The following is an 18,293-nucleotide window of genomic DNA, read 5'->3' as shown; positions in this document are numbered from 1 at the left end:
TATTTTTTATTTTGGCTGCACTGTGCAGCATGCAGGATCTTAGTTCTCTGACCAGGGATCGAACCCACGCCCCCAGCAGTGGAAATGTGGAGTCTTAACCATTGGACCGCCAGGAAAGTCCAGCAGGCTATTATATTTTTAATAGCTCCTAGTTGTTGAGGAGGTGCCGAGATCTGTCACTGTCCCTAAGGGGAGGATCTCAGCACCTAGATTCAGGCTGTTTGGAAGCTTGACTCTCAGGCAGCTTTTAAAAGTATGTAAATTTATACAGTTCTATGGAACTGCAGGTGTAAACCCTGCTGGCCAGGCAGTCTGGTGGTGTCCCCTGAGTAACAGTTGCAGAAATCAGGGCACTAGATGAGTATATAAGTTCTCTTCTGTAAGATACTGGTGAGCTGGAACAAGACAGAGAGCATCAAACTGCCAAATTACCTTTCACAAAGACTTCACCAATTTTATTCCCATCAACAGCATAAAAGAGTGCCTACCCACTCCCTCCAAGTCCTTGTCAATATATGAAATTATTGCTTTTTGATTTCTCCCAAGTCACTGGGCAAAAAAATGATCTTTGTTTTAATTTTTTTCTCTGTTACTATTGATTTGAGATCTTTTCATGCATTTATAGAACATTTGAATGTTTTCTTGAACTGGCATGTTATTAGATTGAGTAATGCTAGGCTGCTGTATTAGGTTCCTATGGCTGCTATAAATTTAGTAGCTTAAAGCAACACAAAGTTATTATCTTACAGTTCTGGGAATAAGAAGTCTAAAATGGGTCAGCAGCGCATTGTTTCTTCTGTAGGCTCTAGGGAAGAATCCATTTCCTTGTCTTTTCCAACTTCTAGAGGTTGAGTTGCCTGCATTCCTTGGCTCATGGCCCCTTCCTTGTATTGTCATCATATCTCACTCTGACCTTCCTGCTTCCCTCTTAGAAGGACCCCTTTCCCAAACAACTTCAGTTTTTCTCGTTGTTTTGAAATGCAATTTTATTTAATACTAAATTCTCATATTTACTTGAGTCTGTGGCTAGATTTCATTCTGATCCAGTACCAGGACTACAGTTTTAATTACTATAGTGTTATATTTTGCTATCTGGGGGCCAAATTCCCAATTATTTCTCTTGTTTGAAAAATTTTTGGCTGTTTTTGCTAATTTCCTTTTCCAAGATTTTACTGGTCAGGTTCTACAAAATACCATGTTGCTTTCAGTTGAGATTGTTTTGAATTTATGAGTTACTTCCTAGAAAATTGACACTTAAAGGTTTGATTCTTCCCATCTAGGAGTATTCTATAGCTTGCTTTTGTTAGTTTGTTAAAGCATCATATACCCTTCAGATGTGTGTGTTTCTAGATTTTAGAGCTGTTGCTGTTGCAAATTTATTGCTTTTTATCTATTACATTTTTTTATTGGTTATTGCCATTATGTAGAAATACTTTTGTTTTTGTAATTTGTATGGTAGTTGTTTCTTCCTTGCCTAAAACCCTGTATTGGTTGTACTAATTTTTCGGTTATTTTTCTCCAATTTTCTAGGTAAATAGCCACTTTGTAATGGTGACAGTTCTGGTTCTTTTTCTTGCCTTAAATTTATCTGTGACTGCAAGTACAACTTTGAAAAGTAGCCATTAAACTGTGTAATTGTGATGAACATTTGTCTTTTGTAGGAATGCTCCTATAATGTTTCTGTGATTTTCTAATAGATAACTTTGAGTTGAGTAAGTTTCTCTCCACTTCATTCCTAGATTACGAAGTGTTTCAGTCTCAAATGCATCTTGAATTTTGTCAGATGTCTTCATAATTTTTCTAAGAATTTTCTTCTGTACATACATTAAATAGTGAATAACAGTAAGTTTCCTGTTTGAATTATCCTTTTATGTCTGCTTGTGAATATTACAATATTTAGTAGTTGTATATGAAGTTCACTGGTGAAACTGACCAGTAGGTTTGTGTGTGTGTGTGTGTGCACACGCACGCACGCACACATGCATGCATGTGTGTTATTCTCTTCTGCTTTGGATGTCAGAGTTATGCTAGTGCTCTCAAATTAACTGGAAAGCTTTTCCAACTCTTAGAGATGCACTGGTATACTTTATTAACTGGTATTCTTCGTTGAAAATGTAGTAGCACTTGACCTTACTGTCTGACCAACTGACCTTGTTGCCTTTTAGGGGTGACTCTTCAATTTTTCAGTCCCCATGATTGTTATATCCCTGTGGGGTTTTTTTTTTTAATTAGTTTTGCCTGAGGCTTATCTATCTTATTAATCTTTTTCAAATAATTAACTTTCAATTTAGAGTTAAAATTTTACTCCTTTTATTTCTAGCTCTTTATTCAGTTAACAACAGCTTTTCTTGTTTTCTAATTGGTATACTCATGGTTATAAATTGTTCTCTTTGAGTAAAGCTGAGTATGTCATAGATTTTAACATGTAATGCACTTATACCTAAATACTTCGAAATTTTAAATTTCATTTCCTCTTTAAATCAAGATCTGCCAAGATATTTTCATTTTATTCTACAGTATGCCAATTTTTTTCAGTGTTTGGAAAGAATGGATATAAAGTTACATATACGAATATATCAATTTAGATCAAACTTGTTTGTTATTTAAATTCTCTCTGTATACTTTTCATTTATTTGAATTGTTTATTCATAAAACAAACAGGAGAATCTAAGTTAACTATAGAAAATTTTTGTGCAGGTATAAGTTTTTTCATGAATTAGGCATGCAGTTGAATCTCTCCCCTTTCCCCTTTGCCATCATTTGTATTTTGTGATAAAGCTGTGATTAACCTGAGAGAGGCAAAATAAAGTCACTTTTTGGGGTAACTTGATGGATAAGGTCAATAAGATTCCCAAGTGTATGATAATGTTTTAGCAAAATCTCAATAAGCCAACCATATGTTAGATTCATACTTGAACTTGAAAGCAATCAGAGCCAATATTTTTTAAACAAAATATTTGAGATATACAAAAAAAGAAAAAAGAAGAAAAGAAGAAATAATAAAATGGTAGCTCCTACCCAGCTTAAGAAAATCTCATTACTGTACAGGTGATGCCCACGTGTACTCCTCCTTGATCATATCTCTATATTATAGTTCACTTGTGGAATTAATAGCTATCCTGAATTTGTCCTGTATTTCTTTTTTTTTTTTTTTTGTCCTGTATTTCTTTTGTGTTGTTTCTTTTTTCATTCTTTTTTCTCAGCTTTTTAAAAACTGAGATATAATTGACATATTGTGTAAGTTTAAAGTGTACAACCTATTGATTTGATGGATTTATATCACATTGATGGATTTATATCACATTATGATTGCCATTGTAGTATTAGCTAATACCTCTGTTACATTTCATAATTATTATTTCTTCCAGTGGTGGGAACAGTTAAGATCTAGTCTCTTAGAAAGTTTTATGTTTGTAATACAGTTTTATTGTCTATAATCACTGTACTGTGTATTAGATCTCTAGGAATTATTTACCTACTAGTTGCAGTTGTGTAATTCTTTATATTTTAACTATATATTGGCTGTTTTGTATGTTTTAAAAATTTGATTGAAGGTGATGCATTGTATTTATTCTGCAGCTTGCTGTTTGCATTCCATCTTATGTTTGTGCAGTTTATTCAAGCTGACGCATGTAGCTTATTCATTTTCACTGTTGGGTATAATATTTTATTATATCAAAATACTATAACTTACCCATTCTCCTCTTGATGGACATTTAGTTGTTTCCTGCTTTTTGTTATTACAAACAGTGCTGCTGTGAACACGATTGTATGTGCTTCTTCTAGGATGTTCATAGCAGCAAGATTCATAATAGCTAAAGAGTAGAAACAACCCAAATGTTCATCAACTGATTAATGGATAAATTAAAATGTGGTCTATCCATATAATGGAATATTATTCAGCCATAAAAAGTAGTGAAGTACTGATACATCCTACAACATGGATAAACCTTGAAAACATGTTGTGAAAGAAGTCAGTCACAAAAGACTGCATAATATGTGATTCCGTTTATATAAAATATGCAGAATAAGCAAATTCATAGAGACAGAAAGTAGACTTGTGTTTCCCAGAGTCTGGGGAAAGAGTGTAATGGTGAGTGATTGTTAATGGGTTTGGGGCTTTTGGGGTGGGGGTGGGGAATGAAAATGTTCTAAATTTAGTTTGTGGTGATATTGCACAACTCTGAATATACTAAAACCACTGAACTGTACACTTTAGATTGGTGAACTTATGGCATGTAAATTATATCTTACTAAAGAAGTGAAAGATGGGCTTCCCTGGTGGCACAGTGGTTGAGAGTCCACCTGCCGATGCAGGGGACACGGGTTCGTGCCCCGGTCCGGGAAGATCCCACATGCCGCGGAGCGGCTGGGCCCATGAGCCATGTCCGCTGAGCCTGCGCGTCCGGAGCCTGTGCTCCGCAACGGGAGAGGCCACAACAGTGAGAGGCCCGCGTACTGCAAAAAAAACAAAAAAACAAAACAAAACAAAAAAAAAGAAGTGAAAGATAATTTCTAGGACAGTATTTTTCAAACCCAACCCACTAGTAGGTTATAAACCAATTTTAGTGAGTTAGAATAGAGTTTGCAGGGTGTTTTTGTTTTGAGCTATAAGAATTTCTTCATTTATTCTTTAGAAAACAGGGGAGTGTGGCGCTCACGTGGCTAGTTTGAGTATATAAATTCATGAAATGTTTAAGTGAAAACTCATAAATAGCATATTTATGATAGTTATGAATATATAATATTTGGCTGCAAAAAATTCAGTAAATTTTTGTTTGGTACTTTGGTTTTACTATTTACTTGGGTGATTAGTGATGATTATACCAGAAATGGAATCTTGAAAGGATATTTGGAAATAAGAGAAAACACTCTAATTTGGCTTTTATCATCTCTTTGTTCACGCTCCAGAGTTTCTGTGTCAAATCTGTCAAGCTTTTCCGCTACTTTCTGCCTTTCTCCCAGATTTTTGCCTTGGCTCTATTCTGTACCACAGCCAGATATATTCCTATTTCTAACATTTTCGTGTTTTGATCAGGTTATAAATTGACTCCTTTGGAAGCATACTGCTATTAAAATTTGATCTGTTGTCCATTTCAGTTTATATTAGAGATTTTATAGATGTACTGGGTTAACTTTTATATGCTTTGAGAGCTTTAAAGTACTGATACAGTTTTTGTCTTCTGAATATGAATAGCAAATACTTGAGGCATGAAAATAGATATGAAGAGTTTAAAATCACAGATTGAAACTATTTTAGAACTCTCCTTTTTTGTTCTAGGAAGAATTGTTTTCAGTTTCGAATGTTAATAAGCTGAAATTTCTTTCTGTAGTATTTCTTCAGATTTTTTATACTATTTTCTTATAACAACCATCAATCAAAGTTATAGTGATTTTGAGCTCTTTACTCGTCATCGTCTTATACTCATTATCTAATAGTAACTATCTCTGTTTTCTCAAATTTTCTCTTTTTGTTTTTGGTTTTTGTCTTTTTCTGGCAGAGGCTTTTCTTTTTAATTTATTTTTTTAAATTTATTTTATTGAAGTAATTTATTTTATTGAAGTAAACATTTGGAAATGTTCATTCAGACTCATTATTTCCACTTAGGAAAGTAAGCCAGGTAGTTCCATGCTGAATAAATTTCCCAAAGACATGTTTTCACTGAGAATGAACACATTGAATCATGCAGTTTTATAACTACTTTTGTATCCTCTGGGGGACAAAAAAGTACCAAGAATTGAGGCAGGTTGGAATGGCCACCAGAAATCTAAATCTAGTCATGCTTGCCAAGGTATTTCTTATGTCTCAACAGCCCATGTAACTGATTCTGCTGTTATAATTTTCTGTTAAATTGAATCTTTTGAAAAAACAATCTGATGAAACAGGTTTGAAAACACAAATAAAATACTGGAAAATGGGAATTAAAATTCCTTTTCCTACAACTACTGAAAAGAGTGCTTTGGACACTGTTTCTTTTGCTTAAAGCTTTACGAAGCAGGCAGCTTATAAGTGTCAGAGCCTGAATGCAGTTCCAAGTCTTTCTGCCTCCCGAACTACTACTCAGTGCTCAAAAATTTTGATACAGCTAATAGACAGCATGTAGAGAAAGGAATCAATTTGAAAGTGTTTAATACATTATAAAACGAGATCATGTTTTTACCTGTTTAAATAAGCTAAGTTTTCTGAACTTAGTAATACTTAAATACTGGAAGCCCATATGTAGCTGGAGATGTATTTCACTACAACCCTATCAGAAAAGTCATACTATGTAATAATCCTAAAAACTGTTCATGGCCACAGACTGGAAGGAAATAGTCCATATGTTCAGAGTAGAGATCTAACAAAATAATTATTTTCCAAATTTCCTACATTTAACATTTTTTTTTAAATTTATTTTTGGCTGCAGTGGGTCTTCACTGTTGTGCGCAGGCTTCTCCTTGCGGTGGCTTCTTTTGTTGCAGAGCATGGGCTCTAGGCACGTGGGCTTCAGTAGTTGTGGCACATGGCCTCAGTAGTTGTGGTACACGGGCACTAGAGCACATGGGCTTCAGTAGTTGCGGTGCATGGGCTCAGTAGTTGTGGCACGTGGGCTCTAGGGTGCAGGCTTCAGTAGTTGTGGCGAACAGGCTTAGTTGCTTTGCGGCATGTGGGATCTTCCCAGACCAGAGATCGAACCCGTGTCCCCTGCATTGGCAGGCGGATTCTTAACCACTGCACAACCAGGGATGTCCTAACATGTTATTTTTATAAATAGGGTAAATGTTTCTATCTTTATTTGGTAGTTTAACTTTAGGGAAATAATTCTAAATACAGAATAAAGATTATCTAAAAATACTCAACAGCTTTATTTTTTAGTAGTGAAAAATTAGAAACAAATGTCCAGCTGAGCAGAATGTACCAGAGTAAATAGTGATACTTCTAAGGGAAATATGTAAGACTTAATAGATTGCATAGGTATGAGGGGGAAAGTTTACAGTATAATAGGCAAAGCCGGATACAAATTTGTTTATAAAGCATGTGATTACCGATATATATTTTTATAAAAATACAGCAAATAACTGGAAGAAGGTCTAGTAGTTTTATCAGCAATTTTGTTTGGATATTGAGATTCAAGTAATTTTTTTCCCTTTGTACTTTTATATATTTTCCAGATTTTATTTAATCATGTACTGACTTTTTAAAAACGAATATTTTCCTAACATGAGGTAAAGTGATAGGTAATGTTTTCTTAGGCTGCCACTACATAACATTCTGTTTGTAGTATCTATTAATTGGTCCTGTTTTCTTCTGTCCATATGGAATGAACATGTTTGTATTATTTCTTAGATCTGAAACTCAGCACCGAGGCTCTGCTCCCCACTCTGAGAGTGATCTCCCAGAGCAGGAAGAGGAGATTCTGGGATCTGATGATGATGAGCAGGAAGATCCCAATGATTATTGTAAAGGTAAGATTTTCTGTGAGGAGATACTAAGTAAGATGTGATCCATGTATATGCAGTTTTTCATGTGAATATTTGGTCTATCAGCGTAAACAGTATTGATGCTTTCTGCTTATTGCATCCTTTTCTCTAAGTATAGGAATTAGTATTTCCTTTTACTTTGACTTAATTAAAGCTTAGTTTAAATTAAACTTGTTTCTATTCCTTAAAAAAGATAGTGCATATTTACCTTAGAAAATTTCAGAAATATGTTAAACAAAAAGAAAACAAAAGCCATCTGTAATGCTGTCACCCAGAAGTAGCCAGTGGTAAGATTTGGTATGTAGACTTTTGAAAAACACCTTTCACTACTCTTTTCTCAAAGTGATGATTGCTAAGATACATTAAACTGGAATTATATATACTTAAACTGTGTCATAAGGTTGCCTGTTATCTTTTCTGTTTCTTTTATGAAACTTTGCAGGATTCTTGGGTAGGATTTTATAACAGAATATCTCTTAACCATTGAGGAGAACCTGGTTCTTCTCAGTAGGCAGAGATGCATGTTTAAATCCCTTGATTCCTGCCACTGTTGGCAGCCTTTTCAGGCCTTCCTGTTTTTATGTTTTAGAAAAGCAATTTCTTTCTTTAAAGTTAAATAAAAGGAATTCATTCATCTCTCTCCTAAAAAACATCCTGAGACTACAACTAGTCTGAAAATAGATTTATATGTTTAGATAAATCTTGGATTACTGAGGGGCAAGAATGTTGTGAAACATAACCTTATTTTTGTTTGAGGATGACTTATTTTTTTAAGTAATTATTGGTTGTTCCACAAAGCATCACTTGCTCACTCTAAATCATTACTCTTATTCTTTAAGATATTTTTTGTAACATGAGCTCAATAATACTGTGTTGCTGACTTGACATTTTCTTTTGTTGAGTTGGTTGTGTTAGAAAAAACCATTTTTATTTGCTAAAAGGTGTATAGATGTTGAAAAACGTGGTGTGAGATACCTTTTCCTACTACTTAAGTGACTATTTGCTTCCTGTTGTTTCTTCCAGGAGGTTATCATCTTGTGAAAATCGGAGATCTATTCAATGGGAGATATCATGTGATCCGAAAGTTGGGCTGGGGACACTTTTCAACAGTGTGGTTATCATGGGATATTCAGTAAGTTTTAGCGATCCTGCAAGAGAATTAGGTGATTCCTAAATGTTTGTGTCTGATTTTCCACTTTTAGTCTAAGCTCTAGACTGATTTTTTGATAAGAATCTTATTACTGAGGATCTTTATGTTCTTGGGCAAATGACTTTTCTCGGATGAAGAGTCAGTTTAGAGGAGACACAAGATTGATTAAATTAGTATCAGTAAGGCGCTTGAAACTCCCAAATTCAAAACATTACAAATACCCAAAGAAAGTGTAGTATGTAAGTTCATAGGTTTTCTCATTAGTAGAGCTAAATTTTTAGATGATGCCGTAGACCAATCTTTGTGAAATTACTTATTTTTTTGTATTTTGTTTTGATAACAGATTTGTTCAGCCATACAGTGTAAAACTTCTCTACATAAAAATCATAGGCAATTAACATTGGATGTTTACCTAAAAGTGTACCATCTATCTTTGGTGAGATAGCAGTTGCTATCTTTGTGCTTAATTTTTTATCAGTTTTTCACCCAAGTATTTCTTCTGGCTTCTTAGAGGAAAGTATTATAGCTTTTAAGCTTTTCGGTTTTGCTATACAGATATACAGAATACTTCTGATTTGGTGGAGCTTTCCCCCTTATTTATCCCCACTTCATGGTTTTACTTGGATTCACGGAGCATTCAGAAAGTAGATTTTAACTTAGAGGAAATGTTTGGTGACTGACATTACCCAGGAACAGATTTTCTTCTTCTCATAAGTTAAATTTGGCCAGTTAGAGCTATTAAGAGGTACAGGTGATCCCATAGTAGTAGTTCGTGTTTGAGTACAGGGAAATATGAAATCAATATTTGTACTTCTGTTGCTGTCTCCCAGTTATAGTTAAATCTTAGCTTCCTAACGTAGAGGTAGAGCATTTAGTCTTAATTGCCTGTTTGTTTCTTAGGGGGAAGAAGTTTGTGGCAATGAAAGTAGTTAAAAGTGCTGAACATTATACCGAAACAGCACTTGATGAAATCCGGTTGCTGAAATCAGTAAGTATTAGATTGTATGTGTGAGCTGCAGAGCATTATAAATAAATAAAGTTTTATTCAGTTAAGATATACCAAGTGTATACTCTTTGGCATGGCTCATTTTTACTGTAAAGTTCTAGTATCCTTAAAGAGGTAGAGGAAGACAGTATTTACACATCCTGTGTATGTGGTAGGGAACTGGTGGAATATGCTGTGATGGGAATTCTCCCTACATATACAATGGGAAAAAACCTTGCAAATAAACAAAAATGTTTATTGAGTATGTTTTCTGTGCCAGATAGCACAAAGAATGTTTTTCTTTCCTGCTATGGTTAAAAGAAGAGTTGTGTGAATAAATATATTTTTGTTTTAAAATCTTATACAAATATATAAAAATAAGCACTATATTTACTAATTCCCTTTATTACCTGGAAACTTAGGTAAATATTATCAAAATTTATTTTCAGTTTTGTTACAAATTAGTAAATGTCAGTGTAGTAGAAGGAGCTTAAACTCAGAGTTAGAAAACATGAGTTTTAGGGCCAGCTCTATCCAAATATATCCTTCAACTCATCTTTTTATTTCTTCTGAGCCTTAGGTTTTTCATTCGTAAAGTGAGGAAGCTAGACCAGGAGAGCTCCAAGGAAGTACTTTTCAAAGTGCCAGTCTGTGATGAGATAAGGAGCTCATGCCCCAAAGTAAATCAGTGTACTGCTTCCTTCCCTCAGAAAGTTTTTCTATGAAAAAAAATGAAGGCTGAATAAACAGTATGGTTAGTGCTATGGTTGATTGCATCCTGCAAAAGCTCCTGAATTCCTCCTGGCCTGGTAACTAGCAGTTAATTTGGGAGTAGCAAAGTGGTATAATTAAACAATAGTCTTTGTTGATTGTGTTTTCTTTTGTGAACTGCTTATATTACGTTCTTTGTTTGAGCTATTAAAATTTTATGTGTGTCTCATAGATTTGTATGAGCTCTTTCTTGGAGTAATCCTTTATTATATTTGCTGCAGGTATCCCCTCCCCCACCACCATTTGGTTTATTTCTATGGTTTCCCTTTTGCTAAGCATTGTTTCTTCCCTATTATAGGTTCGCAATTCAGATCCTAATGATCCAAATAGAGAAATGGTTGTTCAACTACTAGATGACTTTAAAATATCAGGAGTTAATGGAACACGTATCCTTTTTAAAACCTATTTGAAAACAAATCATGAAATAACTTTATCCCAAAGAAAGGAACAAGATTTGTACAGGTAGCATTGGTCTCTTCTCTCAAAACAAACTATAATCAAATTACTTTATTGTCAACTTTTGAACACAGATATGAATCAGGTCTCTCTTCGTATGTTGTGATTTTTTAGGCTATTGGCTTTACACTTTTTTCCTTTTTTCAGGCAAATTAAAACCAAACCCCAAAGAAACTTTTTAAGAAAAGAACCTTGTACTAGTAAGTAGTTTCTATGATTTTTATCAATTAGCGCAGAAATTTTAATGAAGTTAATGAGAAATACTGGGTAAAGGACTTCCCTGGTGGTCCAGTGGTTAAGAATCTGCCTGCCAATGTAGGGGACATGGGTTCGATCCCTGGTCCAGGAAGATCCGCAGAGCAACCAAGCCTGTGCTCCACAACTACTGAGCCCATGCTCTAGAGCCCGCGAGCTGCAACTGCTGAAGCCCGTGCGCTCTAGGGCCCGTGCTCCACAAGAGAAGCCACCGCAGTGAGAAGCCCCTGCACCTCACCGCAACTAGAGAAAGCCCACGCACAGCAATGAAGATCCAGTGCAGCCAAAAATTAATTAATTAATTAAAATTTAAAAGAAAGAAAGAAATACTGGGTAAACAAGAATTTAATGCATTTTATCTCAGTATTTAAGAGGCTGTACATGTATGCTTAAAATCTAAACAGGTATACTTGTTCACATTCTGTCATAATGGAAAAACTGACTTGTTTTATGTTTTGATCCGGAATTTTAGAATTTTAAAGTTGGAAGGAATGTTAGCTATTCTTTTCCCCACAGGTTAATATCAGAGTGACATGCACGGAAATAATTGAAAGGTTGTTGCAACAGCTATGCTTGTAAAGGCCTATCACATTTTTCAGAATGAAAGATGAAGAAGAATCTCACTTGGATTGGAGAGTCTGAAACCTGTTTATAAACTATTTTAAAATGTATAAGGAAAGACATTGCATATATCATTCTACTTTCCCTGCATGTTTAGCTTCTCTTAGCACACATTTTTAATTGCCAGTGATGATCCTTTTTTAAGGAGATGGGCTACATAGGGCCCATCTCTAATCATGTGGACTATATGGTTAGAGATTTGAACAGAGAAGCAAGGAGAGAGGATGAGAAAGGAGAGAGAACAGGTGATAACATAAAGATTTTATCTATCATTCTGAAGTTAGTTTTCAGTTACTTACTTCCTTGGAGAAATATAAATCAAATCCCCCCCTTCCCCAAATCTCTAAGGAAACTGGTACAAGAAGCATTCCATGTGAATCATCATTTTACGTCTGTTGTGGTCATTTCATAGATGGCTTACTCTGTGTGTGTGTGTGGTATGCATGTTTTCAAAGAATTAAGAGGAAGGCTAACCATGAAATAAAACCATACAGGATGTCATGATGGCCATTAGGTTCTGTTTCCCTATTTCTTGATCTTGTAATGTTTCTCACTGTGCCACATTTTCCTATTAATTTGGTAATATTATAGTAAAACTGTAGAAATATTCTAAATAGTCTCCTCAGTAATGCTGAGTACCTTTATTTGACCGTAAGCAAGAAGGCTTTTTTTTTCTTTCTTTTTTGTTTTTTTTGCGGTACGCGGGCCTCTCACTGTTGTGGCCTCTCCCATTGCAGAGCACAGGCTCCGACGTGCAGGCTCAACGGCCATGGCTCACGGGCCCAGCCGCTCTGCGGCATGTGGGATCTTCCCGGACTGGGGCACGAACCCGTGTCCCCTGCATCGGCAGGCGGACTCTCAACCACTGCGCCACCAGGGAAGCCCTCTTCTTGTTTTTTAAGCTACTGAATGTCTGGTCATTTTTATATCACTGCTTACAAATTAAAATAACATTGTTGTCAAATTGTAATCTCAACAAATGAAAGTTAATATTAAAGCTAGGAACATGAAAATAACTGAAACAGTTCTGTGTTCTGATTTGTTTGTTTAATCAATCTGCATTCTAAAATACCTTATTTTGATATATTTCGTATATACAGAAGTAGAATAGTTTGATGAATCCTCATAGATCCATTACCCATTTCAGAAGTTATCAACTCATAATCAGTCTTGTTTTGTCTGTATCTCCTGATAATTTTGTGACCAATCTTAAAGATATTTTTTCATCCGTAATTATTTTAGAATGTATCTCCAAAAGACAAAGACTTAAAATATAACCCCAACACAGTTATTATTCCTAAAAAGTTGAAAATATAACCCCAACACAGTTATTATTCCTAAAAAATTGGGGATCAGTTTCTTAAGTCCTTTTTTCTAGTCAGTGTTTCAGTCTCTCCAAATGTCTCATACTTTTTTTTTCTTTTAGTTTTTTTATTCTTAATTTCAGTCAGGAGCCACAAGGTTTTTGACAGTTCCTTTATGATTTGGCACATCAGAATGTTCCAGGCTCATTTTGTGCATTTCCTGTCCCAAACCTGGGGTCAACCATTTCTTTAAAAAGCCCTAATTCCTATGAGTGGGAAATGGGGAACACAATCGAGGCACTAGGTATACACTTTGCTACTGGGTTAATTATTGCCATCACTTTTATGATTTCTTGATCCATTGCAAAGAGCAAATACCTTCATTCCTTTCCCCCGCTTCCTTTTTTTGGGTCACTTGAAGTTGCCCCTTACTTTTGTGGGTGGGTGGGTTTATTTGTTCATTTGTATTATTTTTTCTTTGTGTATTTGATTTTGGATAGTTTCTATTGCTATACCTTTGAGTTCACTAATCTCATTCTGCAGTGCTTAATCTGCCATTTATCCCATCCAGGGTATTTTTCTGCTTTTCATCTCAGAAGTTCAATTTGGGTTCTCTTTTTTTTTCTTCCAGTCTTATTGAGGTACAATTGACATACAGCAGTGTATAAGGAATACAGCATAATGAATTAACTTACATACATCATTAAATGATTATCACACAATAATTCATCTCATAAAATAACAAAATTAAATAGAAAAAAATATATTTTTCTTTGTGGTGAGAACTCTTAGACTTTACTCCCAATAACTTACATATATAACGTATAGCATTGTTAATTATATTTATTGTATTGTACATTATATCCCTAGTACTTATAACTGGAAATTTATACCTTTTGACTGCCTTCATCCAGTTTCCCCTCCCCTAACCACCACCTCTGGTAACCACAGATTTGATCTTTTTCTTTTGAGTTTGTTTATTTATTTTTGAAGTATAATTGACCTATAACACTACGTTAGTTCTGGTGCACGATGTGGTGATTTGATATTTCTGTACATTTCAAAATGATCACTGTGATAAGTCTACTTAGTTTATATTACTATACAAAGATATTACATAGTTAATGACTATATTCCCCACACTGTACATTTCACACCCATGACTCACCTATTTTGCAACTGGAGTTTTGTACTACTTAACCTCTCTCACCTATTTCTTTCCTCCTCCCACCTTTCTCCCCTCTGGCAACCACCTGTTTGTTCTCTGTATCTTTCTGTTATGTTTGTTCATTTGTTTTGTCTTTTATATTCCACATTATTAAGTGAAATCGTACAGTTTTGTCTTTCTCTGTCTCACTCATCTCAACCATCCATGTCACAAATGGCGAGGTTTCATTCTTTTTTATGGCTGAGTCACATTCCATTAATATATATACACCACATCATCTTTGCATCTCTTTTTTTCTATATATATCTTCTGTATCTCTTTTCAACATATGGAATACTGCTATAACTGTTTAATTTCCTTGTCTGCTAATTCTGACGTCTGGGTCAGTTCTGGGTCAATTTCAAATGATTGATTTATTACTGTATCTAATTTTCAGATAAATTTTCCTTCACCTTTGTTGCCTGGTAGTCTTTGATTGAGACACTGAGTTTTACCTTGTTGGCTGCTGGATATGTTGTATAGCTATAAATCTTGAGCTTTGTTCTGGGATGCAGTTGTTACTTGTAAGCAGTTTGACCCTTTTCAGATTTTACTTTTATCATTTGTTAGATGGCTCCAGAGCAGTGTTCAGTCTAGGGCTAATCATTCCTTCTACTGAGGCAAGGTCTTCTGAATAATCTACCCAATGCCCCAGGACTATGAATTTTTCTAGTTTTTTTCCTTAATTGAGATATAATTGACATATAACATTGTATTAGTTTTGGGTGTACAACATAATGATTTGATAGCTGTGTACATTGCAAAATGATTACCATAGTAAGTTTAGTTAACATCCATCACCACATACTTACAGTTTTTTTCTTGTGATGAGAACTTTAAGATTTACTGTCTTAGCAACTCTCAAATACACAATATAGTATTATTAACAATAGTCACCATGCTGTACATTACACACCCAGGACTTACTCATCTTTTTTTTTTTTTTTAAATAAATTCATTTATTTATTTTTTCTTGGCTGTGTTGGGTCTTTGTTGCTACGCGCGGGCTTTCTCTAGTTGTGGCGAGGTGGGGCTACTCTTCGTTGTGGTGCACGGGCTTCTCCTTGCGGTGGCTTCTCTTACCGGGGAGCACGGGCTTTAGGCGCACGGGCTTCAGTAGTTGTGGCGTGTGGGCTCAGTAGTTGTGGCTCACGGGCTCCAGAGCACAGGCTCAGTAGTTGTGGCGCACGGGCTTTGTTGCTCCGCAGCATGTGGGATCTTCCTGGATCAGGGCTCGAACCCGTGTCCCCTGCATTGGCAGGCGGATTCTTAACCACTGTGCCCCCAGAGAAGTCCCAGACTTATTCATCTTATGACTGGAAGTTTGTAACTTTTGACCAACGTCACCCATTTCCCCCACCCCCCACCTTTGGCAACCACTAGTCTGTTTTCTGTATCTATGAGTTTGTTGTTTTGTTTTGTTTTTAGATTCCACATATAAGTGAGATCATATAGTATTTGTCTTTCTGTTTTATTTCACTTAGCATAACATCCTCAAGGTCCATCCATGTTATCACAAATGGCAAGATTTCCTTCCTCATATGGCTAAATAATATTCCATTGTGTATGTAGACCATATTTTCTTTATCCATTCATCCATCAGTGGACACTAGGGTTGCTTCCATGTCTTGGCTATTGTAAATAATGCTGCAGTGAACATGGGGGTGCACATCTTTTTAAGTTAGTGATTTTGTTTTCTTCGGATAAATACCCAAAAGTGGAATTGCTGGAATGTATGGTAATTCTCTTTTTAGTTTTTTTGAGGAACCTCCGTACTGTTTTCCATAGTGGCTGTACCAGTTTACATTCCCCCCAACAGTGCACAAGGGCTCCTTTTTCTGCACATCCTCACCAACACTTGTTATCGCTTGTCTTTTTTATAATAGCCATTCTAACAGCTGTGAGGTGGTATCTCATTGTGGTTTTGATTTGCATTTCCCTGGTGATTAGTGATGTTGAACACTTTTTCATGTACCTGTTGGCCATCTGTATGTCTTGTCTGGAAAAATATGTGTTCAGATTCTTGGTTCATTTTTTAATCAGATTTGTTTTTTTTCCCCTATTGAGTTATATGTGTTCTTTATATATTTTTGATATTAACCCCTTATCAGATCTTTGATTTGCAAATATTTTTTCCCATTCCATAGGTTGCCTTTTCATTTTCATTTTGTTTCCTTTGCTCTGCAGAAGATTTTTAGTTTGATGTAGTCCACTTCTTCATTTTTGCTTTTGTTGACTTTGTTTTTGGTGTCAGATCCAAAATATTGCCAAGACCAATGTCAAGGAGCTTACAACCTGTGTTTTCTTCTAGGAGTTTTATGGTGTCAGGTCTTATGTTCAAGTCTTTAATCCATTTTGAGTTGATTCTGGGGTCTAGTGTAAGATAATGGTCTAGTTTCATTCTTTTGCATGTAGCTGTTCAGGTTTCCCCCCATGATTTATTATTATTTTTATTTACATCTTTATTGGAGTATAATTGCTTTACAATGGTGTGTTAGTTTCTGCTTTATAACAAAGTGAATCAGTTATACATATACATATGTTCCCATATCTCTTCCCTCTTGCGTCTCCATCCCTCCCACCCTCCTTATCCCACCCCTCTAGGTGGTCACAAAGCACCGAGCTGATCTCCCTGTGCTATGCGGCTGCTTCCCACTAGCTATCTATTTTACGTTTGGTAGTGTATATATGTCCATGCCACTCTCTCGCTTTGTCACAGCTTACCCTTCCCCCTCCCTATGTACTCAAGTCCATTGTCTAGTAGGTCTGTGTCTTTATTCCTGTTTTACCCCTAGGTTCTTCATGACATTTTTTTTTTCTTAAATTCCATATATATGTGTTAGCATACGGTATTTGTCTTTCTCTTTCTGACTTACTTCACTCTGTATGACAGACTCTAGGTCCATCCACCTCACTACAAATAACTCAAATTCGTTTCTTTTTATGGCTGAGTAATATTCCATTGTATATATGTGCCACATCTTCTTTATCCATTCATCCGATGATGGACACTTAGGTTGTTTCCATCTCCGGGCTATTGTAAATAGAGCTGCAATGAACATTTTGGTACATGACTCTTTTTGAATTATGGTTTTCACAGCCCAATCCAAAAATGGGCAGAAGCCCTAAATAGATATTTCTCCAAAGAAGATATACAGACTGCCAACAAACACATGAAAGAATGCTCAACATCATTAATCATTAGAGAAATGCAAATCAAAACTACAGTGAGATATCATCTCACACCAGTCAGAATGGCCGTCATCAAAAAATCTAGAAACAATAAATGCTGGAGAGGGTGTGGAGAAAAGGGAACACTCTTGCACTGCTGGTGGGAATGTGAATTGGTACAGCCACTATGGAGAACAGTATGGAGGTTCCTTAAAAAACTACAAATAGAACTACCATATGACCCAGCAATCCCACTACTGGGCATATACCCTGAGAAAACCATAATTCAAAAAGAGTCATGTACCCCCATGATTTATTGAAATTACTGTCCCCATTGTAAGTTCTTGGCTCCTTTGTTATAAATTAATTGACCATATATGTGTGGATTTATTTCTGGCCTATGACTATAACTGAATTTTTCTAGTCCTTTTGATGAGAGCAGATACTGTTGGAGCTCTGTGAGAATGCTGGGCACTATTCCCTCTAATCCTTTCAGATGATTTTTTTCCCCTCTAGTAGTTTCCTCATATACCTATGCTGATTACTACTCTACTGAATACTTGAGGGGGATCCCTTTTTAGATCTCCAGGGTACTCTTTCTCTGCAGCTCTCTCCTCGCTAGTATTGTTCTGTGAACCATAGCTGCTGCCTTGATCTCCCAGGACTCTCAGCTCCGTCTGTTTAACTCAAGGGGTTTGCTTGGAGAGTCTCAAGACAGTAAGAAGACAGTGATCTCTCAGGGAGATCTTCTTTGTCCAGGGTCTTTAAATCTGTTGTTTTATGTATTTTGTCTGATTTTGTTGTTGTCGCTTAAAGCAAGAGGGTTAAGCCAGTCCCTGTTACTCCATCTTGACTGCAGCAGAAGTTCCTAGATGTATGTTTAACTCTAAGAAATTACCAACCAGTTTTCCA

At 35.7% G+C, this 18,293-nt stretch overlaps 1 protein-coding gene across 1 annotated transcript in view; it reads left to right on the top strand.

The window, feature by feature from the left end:
- SRPK1 (SRSF protein kinase 1) overlaps positions 1-18,293 on the top strand; it is an 81,989-nt gene that overhangs the window by 35,429 nt on the left and 28,267 nt on the right. The window contains 4 exon segments of the mRNA XM_004267677.3: positions 7,328-7,446; positions 8,485-8,593; positions 9,512-9,599; positions 10,666-10,753. Coding sequence (XP_004267725.1) covers positions 7,328-7,446; positions 8,485-8,593; positions 9,512-9,599; positions 10,666-10,753 — 404 coding nt within the window.

The sequence above is a fragment of the Orcinus orca genome, chromosome 10 (assembly GCF_937001465.1).
Source record: "Orcinus orca chromosome 10, mOrcOrc1.1, whole genome shotgun sequence".
In the NCBI taxonomy this organism is placed as follows: domain Eukaryota; kingdom Metazoa; phylum Chordata; class Mammalia; order Artiodactyla; family Delphinidae; genus Orcinus; species Orcinus orca.
The sequence above is the reverse complement of the archived record's forward strand: the minus strand, read 5'-3'. Positions and strand labels throughout refer to the sequence as shown.